This window comes from Peromyscus californicus, unplaced genomic scaffold (assembly GCF_007827085.1).
Source record: "Peromyscus californicus insignis strain IS unplaced genomic scaffold, ASM782708v3 Scaffold_14__1_contigs__length_90479793_seg_2, whole genome shotgun sequence".
In the NCBI taxonomy this organism is placed as follows: Eukaryota; Metazoa; Chordata; class Mammalia; order Rodentia; family Cricetidae; genus Peromyscus; species Peromyscus californicus.
In genome coordinates this window covers 65,299,420-65,311,877 of record NW_026294436.1, presented here as the reverse complement: position 1 = coordinate 65,311,877, position 12,458 = coordinate 65,299,420, and the positions used below count along the sequence as shown (strand labels likewise).

Below are 12,458 nucleotides of genomic sequence, written 5' to 3'. Positions count from 1 at the left end.
CATCTTGATATGCAGCCGTAGGTAGTCAGAGCTCATTATAGAAAGCAGGCTGTCCTGGGATCTGCAGTGATCCTCCTCCCTCTCCCTCTTAAGCACTAGAAATAGGGCTGAGCCCCCACGGGTGAGATTCGTCTCCCACTGCAAATATGCGTATCAGTTCATCTGTTGCTATACAGCACAGCCATGCTGTGCTCTACTTGCTTGTATCTGGGCTGCTTCTAATATAAGCCATTATCAGCACTACTGTTGTGAACACTTTATATACATATGACTAGTTTTTGGTTTTTTTTTTTTTTCTTTTTGGTTTTTCGAGACAGGGTTTCTCCGTGTAGCTTTGCGCCTTTCCTGGAACTCACTTGGTAGCCCAGGCTGGCCTCGAACTCACAGAGATCCGCCTGCCTCTGCCTCCCGAGTGCTGGGATTAAAGGCGTGTGCCACCACTGCCCGGCACATATGACTAGTTTTAATGGATAAAATTATCCTGAGTCATGGATTAGGAAATTTTAACTTGTCAAATTTTCACCCATCTTTAGTATTAAGTCTTTAACAGACATACATGTTGACAAAACACCCATACACATGAAATAAAGACAAAATTTTAAAATAAAATAAATGAAATCTTTAAAAGAGCATGAATGGTATCTGTGTACTCACATTACTCTGATCATTAACACAGTTGAGCATCAGTTTTTTGAAAAAGTCTCACTTATAAACCCCAATCCTCCTGCCTTCGCCTCTGTGCTATCATTATAGATGTGTGCTACCACACCTCGCTGCCCAGTTGAGTATTGTACAGACATTCTGGAGGTATATTTGAATATCTTTCTGTGTAAAAACTCCTGTCTGTTCAACCCTCCTTCCCGCTGTCCACTGGGCTGCACATCTTTTTCTTACTGTGCACAGCTGTAAATGTTTCCTCTGACCCCGTGGTTTGCCTTTCAGTTTCTGTTCTTGTGTCTTCTGTTCAAAGATACTTAATTTCATTGTAGGTTAACTTATCAATCTTTTCCTTTATGGTGACTGTTTTCTGTACTGACTTAGTCTAAGGAGTCCTTACTCTAAAGTCATAAATATAATCGCTTACAGTCTCTTAAATTTTCATAGCTCCACTTTTCATTTCTAGACTTAAACCCCCAGCCATTTCATCTCCAGGATACAGTAATGGCTGAATCCCCCAAATCCTGTTCTGAAAGCCAGCTAACTCACTATCACTATTTCAAAGACGCCTTTCCCTACTACTGTGTCAAACCACCTTGTCCTGAAGTCATGTGTCTGTATGCATGGTGTCTGTTTCAATCTGTCCGTCTTACTCCAGCACTGTCACGGTCAGTTACTCCAGCACTGTGATGTTCAGTTTTTCCAGCTACTGTGGTGTCCACTTGCTCTACTACTGTGGCATGTACGTCTCTGTACCATGTATGCCTAGTGCCCGGGAAGGTCCGAAGAGTTACAGATGGTTCTGAAGCACCAGGTAGGTGACAGGAATCAAATCCAGACCCTCTGGAAGAGCAGCCAGTGTTCTTAACCACTGAGCAATTTCTCCAGCCCCATATCATTTTAATATGCTTAAGACATATTTGAATAATCTAAAACAGAAAAGACATATTGAAGTTAACGAGCTCAAACTTTCACTAACTCACCATTACTATATAATTTGATCCAAAAAAATCTAGTTCAAAGCTATACTCTGAAAAACTTCACCAAATTTTTTGGGGGGTTGGGAAGATGGCTCACTTGGTACAAGGCTTGCTGCACAAGCATAAGGACCTGAAAGTGTATCCCCAGCACACACACTGCCTTGCAATACCAGCACTGGTAAAGACAGGCAGGTCCCTGGAATTAGCCAGCCTATGTGAATTCATAAGCTCCGGATTCACTGAAAGACCAGACCCTATCTTCAGACAGACAATACTGTGGAGAGTGATTGAGGAAGATACCTCACACTGGACTCTGGTCTCCAAACATGTGTGCATGTGTATGCATGTGCACATACATGTGGACATGAACAGACATACAAAACACACATACACACAGTCCAAAACAATTTTTTTTTCTGAGTGAAAAGGAAACTTGAACAGATTTACTTTGTAAGAACATATACTTTGAACAAAGTACTATGTCCAATCCTTTTGAGGTGAAAAATAGTGAAATACTCAAATTATTTGGTAAAATTAAAAATAAACCAACTTTTAAATTACTGAAAAAAGATTAAATATTTGTGAGTTGTAGAGGCTAGATGAGGACAGGGTAGATAAAAATCACTACTAGTTAGTATTACAACACCTGGTTAGAAATAACTGACATTAAGTGGGGTTTTGTTTCGTTTGTGTTTTTGGTCTTTCGAGACAGAGTTTCTCTGTGGAGTCCTGGAACTCACACTATAGACCAGGCTGGCTTTGAACTCAGAGATCTGCCTGCCTCTGCCTCCCAAGAGCTGAGATTAAAGGCCTGTGTAACCACAGTCCAGCTAGTTTAGTGTTTTCTACCTGAAGTTCCTTTACAGAAAAGGAAAGAAAAACACTTGAATATACCTTTGATACTTTTAGTTTGCACTGCCTAAAAAAATCAGTACATTAGCAGAGTATTGAACAATTCAGATGTTAGCTCTTTCATTACATATGAGGGTGAATAAGGATTTTCTTTTTTTGGAAACATACTATTCCATAAAAATTTAATACCTCCTGCTTTCCTTTATCTGAATTTAAGTTTGTGGGTTTGTTTGTTTGTTTATTTATTTATTTATTTATTTATTTACACATGATAGTAACTGAACATGTATCTACTCACCCATCCTCCCATCCATCCACCTATCCACCCACCCACCCCCACCCACCCACCCACTCACTTCTGTTATGGTTTGAACCCAGGTCTCACTGAGCTATATACCCCAACCCCAGGTTTTATTTTCAATGCCTTGATAAGAAAATATCTTATTTTCTTATCACAACCATGGCTGTGGTTGCTCATATCTTTAATTCCAGCACTTGGGAGGCAGAGGCAGATGAATATGTGTGAGTTTGAGGCTAGCCTAGTCTATGATGAGAGTTACTTTTAAAGAGTATTTTTATGTAAATAGTTTACCTGAGTTCAGTTCTGAGCACCTTTGTTGGGCAGCTCACAACTACCTGTGATTGCAGCCCCAGGAGATCTGACAACCTGTGCTGGACTCCAGGGGTATCACTATGCATAAGGCATAGACTCACACAGATACAGACAATCTCAGAAAACCCAACACCTCTACTAATTCTTTCTTACAAATAAAATTGACTAAATGTTTTCGACTTATCTGATTAATAAAATCTTTGTCAAGTTAATGAAAATATGACAACTTAGCTACCTTATTCTGAAGCACCTTTAAAAAGCTGTCATTAAATCTTCTTTAGTAAGATCCATTGATTAGCCCTAGGGATTCTACACTCATATAAATCATCCACGAAGCTAATCCATCCATTAACCCTATGCAACTGTGTAGCCAGTGGTCTAATGGGTAAGTATTTATCACACTGCTCATTTACTGGAGTGTATTGAATACAGTAAGGAAAAATGAAATCAAGTAATGACTTAAAGTAATATTTATTGCAAGCCAGGTGTGGTGGCCCATGCCTGTAGTCCCAGCACCAGGAGGCCAATGCAGGAGGCCTGCCAGAAGTTGGACGCCAGCCTGCTCTATACAGTACATTTCAGGCCAGCCAGGGAAACACAGCAAGACCTGGTTTCAGAACAAAAACTAAGATGCCTCAAAGTTTTTTGCCAGAAGGGATTAAAAAAAAAGAGAGAGAGAGATTAGAAGACCCTACCATTTTAAGATTAGACAAGTAAACAAAGGGAGACAAATCCTCAAATCCTTACCAGTTTTTCTGCTTCTGTGTTCATTTCCCTTAATTTCTTGATATGTTCTTTTTTAATCATGAGAATTTTTGATAACTTAGTCTGTAGACAAAAGAGAAATGTTTTGGAGTAAACAGAGACATTCAGGTATGTCTATTTCCAGTTTTCATTAATATGTTCTGATGATACATTTTAGTCTCAATATAATTATGGCAAAGCATCTTATTTTACACACGTGAATAGCAAAAATAATAGTTGAAACTCAGCATAGAACATATACTCAGGATACTGAGGCAGGAGGACCACAAATTTAGGCCACCTGAGGCTACAAAACAAGCTCTAGGACAGCCTCCTCTACATAATGAGATGCTGACTTAGGAAAGAAAATATTACTTTAAAATCTACTGTAATTAGAGGTGGTGAGATGTGCTACCATGCCTCACCACCTGAGTTTGATTCCCTGTACCCAAATGGGGGAAGGTGAGAACTAACTTGTTTTGTCTTTGTTTTCAAGACAGGGTTTCTCTGTGTAGCCCTGGCTGTCCTAGAACTCATTATGTAGACCAGGCTGGCCTCAAACTCAAAGATCTGCCTGGCTCTGCCTCTTGAGTGGATTAAAGGTGTGTGTCACCACCTGACAAAAAACTAACCCCTCAGTGGGCAGTGGCCCATGCCTCTAATCCCAGCACTCGGGAGGCAGAGCCAGGCAGATCTCTGTGAGTTGGAGGCCAGCCTGGTCTATAGAGTGAGTTCTAGGACAGCCAGGACTACACAGAGAAACCCTGTCTCAAAAAAACAAAAACAAAAAAAAGTCAATCTGAACAAGCGTTCACAGCTCAAAATGAACAATTTGTAGACCAATAGATCAAAAACTGCTAAGAAGGGAAACACAAAAGTTCTTAAAGATCCTTTGTTTGTTTGTTTGTTTTTGTTTTTTTTTTTTTTTTTTTTTTTTTTTTTTTTTTTTTTTTTTTTTTTTTGGTTTTTCGAGACAGGGTTTCTCTGTGTAGCTTTGCGCCTTTCCTGGAACTCGCTTTGGAGACCAGGCTGGCCTCGAACTCACAGAGATCCGCCTGCCTCTGCCCCCCGAGTGCTGGGATTAAAGGCGTGCGCCACCACCGCCCGGCGTTTGTTTGTTTTTTGAGACAGGGTTTCTCTGTGTAGTTTTGGTGCCTGTCCTGGATCTCGCTCTGCAGACCAGGTTGGCCTTGAACTCACAGAGATCCACCTGGCTCGGCCTCCTGAGTGCTGGGATTAAAGGCGTGCACCACCACCGCCTGGCCTAAAGTTAAAGATTCTTAAGTTCACAGTGATATTTTTTAAAAAATTAAGCAGCGTAAGTAAGCAGTACTATGGTTTTCTGAAGTAGGAATCTTAAATGGTCTTATTAATAAGATCAAACCTGAGCCAGTTATTGGGGTGAACACTGGATGGTCAGAGAGACAGAACAAGCCACAGCTAACCTCACCTGGCCAACTTCTCAGCTGATCTTGTTTCCTCAGACTGGAAGCCTCTGTGTCCTCATCTGAATGGTTCTCAGCTGAACTACTGCTCAAAACCTAAAAGCTTAACCAGCCAAATGCCTCTAGTTTCTGGTCCCCACACCTTATATAACTTTCTGCTTTCTACCACCACTCCCTGGGATTAAAGGAGTGAGTCACCATGCTTGACTGTATCCTTGAACATATGGATTTCTGCCTCTGGAATGCTAGGATTAAAGGCATGTGCTACCATTGCCTATCCTCTATGTTTAATATTGTGGCTTTTCTGTTCTCTGACCCCAGATAAGTTTATTAGGGTACACAGTATTTTGGGGAACACAACACTACCACAGTCTTCAGTTGTTCTACTACTGTGCATGTAAGTCTGTGCACCATGAGCATGCCTGGTGCCCAGGAAGGTCAGAAGAGGGTATCAGATCCCATGGAACTACATGATTTTAATCACCAAGTTCATTTTGTGAACCAGGAAGCAAAGAGAAAGCATCAAACATTTATCCTGTATTTCTATGCAAATTACACCATTAAGTAACCAAATAACATATTAGGGAAACACTTTATTCTATCCCTCCCCTCTTTCAAGGCATGGTCTTGCCATGTAGCCCATGCTGGCCTGGACTTGTTCGGTAAACCAGACTGGCTTAAAATTCAGTGATGCTCCTGCCTCTGGCTCCTGAGTGCCAGGAGTTGCAGGCATGCACCTCCATGCCTGGTGATGCTTTTCTTATACAATTATTTCAGCTAACAAGCAAAGAAAGAAAAATATGATGAAATGAGCATCTCAACAATTTTTTAAAATAAAAAACCTAATGATTTATTTTTAATTTAAATTTTTTATTATTTTATGTGTATGTGTTTTGCCTATATGTATATATATGTCCCACATGTGTGCAGCGCCTGCAGAGGCCAAAAGAGGACGTTGGAACTCCTGGAACTGGAGTTACACATGACTATGAGTCTCCATGTAGGTACTGGGAACTGAACCTTGGTGTGGTGGTATTGTGTTCCCCAATATGTTGTGCACCCTAATAAACTTATCTGGGGTCAGAGAACAGAACAGCCACTATAGGTTTAGGCATAAACCACACAGGTTTAGGCAGTGGCAGCACACGCCTTTAATTCTAGCATTCCAGAGGCAGAGATCCATCTGGATCTCTGTGTGTTCAAAGCTACACTGGAAACAGCCAGGCATTGTGACACACGCCTTTAATCCCAGGGAGTGATGGCAGGAAACAGAAAGGTATATAAGGCGTGAGGACCAGGAACTAGAGCCTGGTTAAGCTTTTAGCAGCAGTTCAGCTGAGATCAATTCAATGAGGATTCAGAGGCTTTCAGTCTGAGGAAACAAGATCAGATGAGGAATTGGCAAAGTGAGGTTAGTATGGCTTGTTCTGTTTCTCTGATCATTCAGCATTCACTCCAATATCTGGCTCTCGAGTTTTTTTATTAATAAGACCATTTAAGATTCGTGCTACACCTTGGTCTCTGCAGAAGCAGTGAGTGTTCTTAACCACTGAACCATCTCTCTAGACCCCATATTTGCAATTGTTAAGTCTCAAACCCTGGGACAAATGGCTGAGGTGCCTATTGAACATATCAAAGTGGACACTGGCCACCAGGTTCTCCCTGCATCCCACAGTTCCTACATGTTACAGAGTCCTTCTGGCTGGTATACCCCATAACAGGTAAGGATTACCTGAGCTGTTAAAAGGGGAGAGGGGTTATCACTGTCCTCCAGTGCTGAGCCTGGGAGGTGAAGCCCTGGCAGTTTCATGTATTCTAGGGAGATACTTGTAACCCTCCCTCTGCCTACCAGACTACTGAACCAGAGACCATAAAACAGTGGAGCCGGCCAGCAGTGGGATCTCTGTGAGTTTGAGGCCAGCCTGGGCTACAGAACGAGATCCAGGACAGGCACCAAAACTACACAGAGAAACAATGTCTTGAAAAACCAAAAAAAAAAAAAAAAAAAAAAAAAAAAAACCCCAAAAAACAAACAACAACAACGGAGAATCAAAATTTCCACAGGATTCAGCATGCCGAGAAAGGGAAAGCCTAAGAAGACCCGGAGCCAGCGGGCCATGCAGGGGAAGAATTCTCCACAGCTCTGATGGCTGACCGCACAGTAACATTACCATACACCTTTCCCCTGGCTTTAGTTTCCTCTTTTCTTTCCTTCCTTCTTTCTTTCTTGTTTTTTTCTTTTTTCTTTGTTGCTGTTGTTGTTTTTCAAGATAGGGTTTCTCTGTGTATCTCTGGCTGTCCTCGAACTCACAGAGATCCCCTGCCTCTGCCTCCTGAGTGCTCTCCTGCTCAGCTAGTTTCACTTTTCTACAGAACTGTACCACTGCTTCAGAAAGGGCACAAAGAAAGGAGGAGTCTTTCCCAGGTTTGCCTGAAGTATAAACAAACCCATGTGTGCTCCTCCATCAGTCTGTTCCCTTCCTCCTTTCTTTCAATACAGAGAATCTAGGCAGAGGTCAGTAGTTAACCACAACCAAAAGAGTTTGTCCGAACTCCTAAAATACTCAAAACCAAGAGTGAACCTGACTACAATATAGTTTCGGGGGACAATGAGAACAATATAGGCTCACTGGCTGTAACAAACACACCACTCTGGTGAAGGACATTACACATGTGTGAGGCAGGAGGATTATGTGAAAAATCTTTATAGTCCTCTCAACTTTTTTCTGCCCCCTCCCAGAAAAAAACCCCCAAAACAAAATGAAAGTACCCACAAAAGTCAAATACGTAAGCACCAATAACAATGTCAGTACAGCAGACAGTGGGACAGTGCACACGGGGGCTCCCTTGGCTTACAGTTCTCCTTGGGCATTTCTTTCAAAGACTGTTGCAAGGGACAAGTCTTGACTCACCACCTGGATAAGGAATTCTACTGGAAAGCCTCCTAACGTCTCCGTGTCAGAGCCAGAAATTTTACTTCTCCAAGGTGACTGTCCTAATAAAGGATCACTATCCTGTGGGACAGAAGGAATCATCTAATCATTGACAGTATCTTTAGAGAAAGTGAAAGTTCTGTTTAATTAAAATTACATTAAATCAATAACAAAGAAAATATTTCCAGCAACTATTTTCTTATTTAAATATCTGCCAATCAGTTAAAACAATACAGATATCAGTAGCTCAAGTCCTGAAGTAGTTGTCATGTGTCTTCATGAGAACCCAGTTGATATTTGCAAGAGTTGTACTACTGAGGGCATTCCTGTATTACTTACTGTAATTGGTGACTGGAGAGGAGGGGTATAATGTAACCGTGGAGGAGTCATAAAAAACCGAGAAGGCCGCTGTTTTTGTCCAAAGGCAGCAATTGGCATTGTCTCATGAGGTTCATTACTCTTTGGGAAAAGAGAATAATTCATAAAACTTGGAATTTGTAAACACTGTATATCAACTTGAAATACAGCATCTCACCAGTCCAGATTGCAGTTACAGTTTTAAAATTAATTAATTTATTTAGCAATTTTTAGGGCCTTTCACATGCTAGGCAAGCACTACCACTGAGCTGTATCCCCAGCAGTTACTTTATTAAAAAAGCATATAAGGCTGGGGATGTAGTTCAGTAGTATAGTGATCACTAAGCCCTGGATTCGATCCAAAGTACACTTGAGAATGTGAACATGAATACACACACACACACACACACACACACACACACACACACACACACACACACACACATTTCCACATTACAAAAATCAAGACTGATAAGTACCTCAGCAGGTTAATGTGTATTAAAACAACAAAAGACCAAGATTCTAGTCTCCATTTGACTCACAAACAACACCCAGACTCAGAGCCCTGAATAAGTTGATGAATTATGGCAATTTTATCATGCGAAAAGTGAAGGTATTGGGCTATTCAGTGGGTACAGGGACCTACCACCAAGCCTAATGACCTGAGTTAAATTCCTGGGACCAAAATGGTGGAAGGAGATCACTGACTCCCACAAGTTGTACTTTGACCTCCAAACAAGTGTTGTGCTATGTGTGAGCCTGCGAGCACAAGCATCACACACACATCACACAGACACACAATAAATAAAAATGTAACTTTGAAAAGGGAAGGTATTGATTCTACATAAATGTAGAATAAAACAGGAGAAAAATACTGAAAGTCCAAGAGGTTACTTCATATTTTAAATTTAGGATTGACTATACCTTAACTTTGTGGGTAAAGCACAAGGGAGGGACCCTAGCTTTGGAAATGAGACTTAAGTACAGTTCTTCTCCAGACATGTAGTACACAGGGTTGGGAAATCCTAAGCATGTCTTTGAATTGAAACCTTGATTCTCTAATAAAAGACAATTTATAAGATAATACTAAAATAATTAAAAGGCACAAAATACAAATATACTACAAAACATTTTAATTAAGTTTAATAAAATATCACTCACAAGAACTTCATAGTCAGGAATGGTGTGAGTCCCAAGTCCTGTCCTATCGAAAGTCACTCTGTAAGTAGCATTTAGAGTGTCTACAGCATCTATCTGACCAGTGAACAGACCATCATGAACACCACGTAACCGTGCTGAGAAAAGAAACAAAGGCATTATCATATTTAGTACATGCAAAGAATTAATTGCCAAATGAACTGTTCTAAGCATGTAGTTTAAACCATTAAAAATACAGTGTCACTCTCTACTAATTTTAACATGACTGTGTACTTTATTTTAGAATTAGAGAATTAACAAAGCTTTTTAGAAAAAAATCAATTGAAATGATTCTTAACTTGACATATAAATGAAATCATATAGCTACCAAACAGATTAAATAAAGATCACCATTTAGAATATTGAACACCTAAAAAACTAACAAAAGCACTCTGGATATCATACTTTTTGTTTGTTTGTTTTTTTTTTGTTGTTTGTTTTTTTGAGACAGGATTTCTCTATGTAGCTCTGGTTGTCTGGAACTCATTCTATAGACTAGGCTGGCCTTGCACACACAGAGTTCCACCTGCCTCTGCTTCCTGAGTGCTAGGATTAAAGATGTGTGCCACCACCCCTGGCTGGATATCAGAAATTTAAGTGACACATTAGGAGTAGTTTATTTTCAACTTTATTTTATAATTTTTTTTGTTTTGTTTTGTTTTTTTTGGTTTTTCGAGACAGGGTTTCTCTGTGTAGCCTTTTGGTAGCTCAGGCTGGCCTCAAACTCACAGAGATCTGCCTGGCTCTGCCTCCCGAGTGCTGGGATTAAAAGCGTGCGCCACCACTGCCCGGCTTATTTTATAATTTATTTTTATTTTCTGTACATTGGTGTTTTGCCTGCATGTATGTCTGTGTGAGGGTTACAGACAATTGTGAGCTGCCATGTGGGTTCTGGAAATTAGAGACTTGGGTCCTCTGGAAGAGCAGCCAGTGCTCTTAACCGCTGAGCCAGCTCTCCAGCCCTTATTCTCAACTTTAAATAGGGTCTCGTGTATATCCCAGGCTACACTGAACTACAAGACAGCCAAGGATAACCTTGACTGATCCTCCCGCCTCTACTTTTATGTCACTGACACTTAAGTCCAGTCTGAAATGACACCAGGGCGTCCACATAAACTCTTCAGCATATGTGAAAATCATGAGGACAATGGCACTTAAGTTTTTACAGTAGGCAAAATTTAAAGTTTATACTGGCGTATATATATAATATTTAATAAAACACACAAATAAACAAGTTAAGCTATTTAAAATAAAAAGGATTGCTTGACAGAAACACAATTGCAGGAGACAAAAACATTTTTCTGTCCGGTAGATCAATGAAGAGAACAGTAAACAGGAACATAGAGGAGACTGTAGAAAAGCCAACCTAACACGCATGCGCAGAGAAGAACTTCTAGTAATGGCGGCAGAAAGAAGCCGGGATTTCTTTTCCATATAAGACAACTGTAACCTGGACCAGACTGACAAAGATAACTATTTCAGTATGATGGAAATGGACCAAATGCAGGAAAGAAATAGCCTTGGAGCCAAGTACTGTGGTGCATATCTATAATACCTACACCCAAGAGACTGAGGCATAAAGTTTGTGAGGCCAGCCTGAGCTACAAAGCAAGCCTTGTCTCAAAGAAAAAAAGTTGGTTGTTCAAAGAGTTCTAGAGTTAAGTGTAGTAGGACAGGAGGTTAATGGCCTTTTTGCATGAATGAGGCTAGTCCACACTCCCACCATCATTACCATCAATGTGACTGGTAAAAACGGTTTATTAGTGCAGGCCAGGTCATAAAACCCATCAGGATTCCTACCGAAAGGGAAGGACCTGATGAGACTCCAGCAGTCAGTGGTACACTCAGTCAGGAACAACAGCGAGAACACCACAGTTTTCTAAGCTCAGCATGTTGTCCTTGTGGAGATGAGTGGCCAGCTAGCTAGCATGTGGCAGGGAGAATCCAGAAACTAGGGAAACGTAAAGGCTGAAATAAGTTCTCATTCATCTCTAGCTAACTGGAAAATGATGCAAATGAGCAGGAAGGAACCTAGAGAGCCTGCAGAAAGTAGAAGTTAAAGAAGACTGAAAATCAGCAACAACTTTGCACAAATCAGTGTGAGGTCTTTCAAACCTGTGCCTACATCGTAGGCTCAGCACTGAGGTATATAGACACAGGGGTCACACCTTGGGAATTCAGATTAAAAATCAGCATAAAAACGGAGAAGACACAATACTAGAGAGAGGGCTCAATGGTTAAAAGCACTGATTCTAGAGGACTCAAGTTTGGTTGCCAGCAGCCCACGTGCTTGCTCACAACCATCCAGTTCTAGGGGATCTGATGTCCTCTTCTACTTCTGAGGTCACCGCACACACTGGGTACACAGACATACATGTGGGCAAAAGAATCACACACATTAAATCATAATAAAAGAAAGAAAGAAGCCAGGCGGTGGTGGCGCAAGCCTTTAATCCCAGCACTCGGGAGGCAGAGCCAGGCGGATCTCTGTGAGTTCGAGGCCAGCCTGGGCTACCAAGTGAGTTCCAGGAGAGGCGCAAAGCTACACAGAGAAACCCTGTCTCGAAAAACCAAAAAAAAAAAAAAGAAAGAAAGAAAGAAAGAAAGAAAGAAAGAAAGAAAGAAAGAAAGAAAGAAAGAAAATGGAGAAGACAAACCAGTAGTTGCAAAGGCAAGCAAC

The 12,458-nt window shown here is 40.9% G+C and overlaps 1 protein-coding gene across 5 annotated transcripts in view; it reads right to left on the bottom strand.

Annotated features, from left to right (window-relative positions):
• Positions 1 to 12,458, bottom strand: part of Lin9 (lin-9 DREAM MuvB core complex component) — a 51,025-nt gene that overhangs the window by 10,255 nt on the left and 28,312 nt on the right. For all 5 annotated transcript variants that reach the window (XM_052737805.1, XM_052737803.1, XM_052737806.1 and 2 more), the window contains 4 exons: positions 9,743 to 9,876; positions 8,564 to 8,683; positions 8,204 to 8,305; positions 3,850 to 3,930 (listed from right to left, as the gene is read on the bottom strand). In XM_052737805.1, the coding sequence (XP_052593765.1) occupies positions 3,850 to 3,930; positions 8,204 to 8,305; positions 8,564 to 8,683; positions 9,743 to 9,876 (437 nt within the window). The remainder of the gene's footprint in view (positions 1 to 3,849; positions 3,931 to 8,203; positions 8,306 to 8,563; positions 8,684 to 9,742; positions 9,877 to 12,458) is intronic.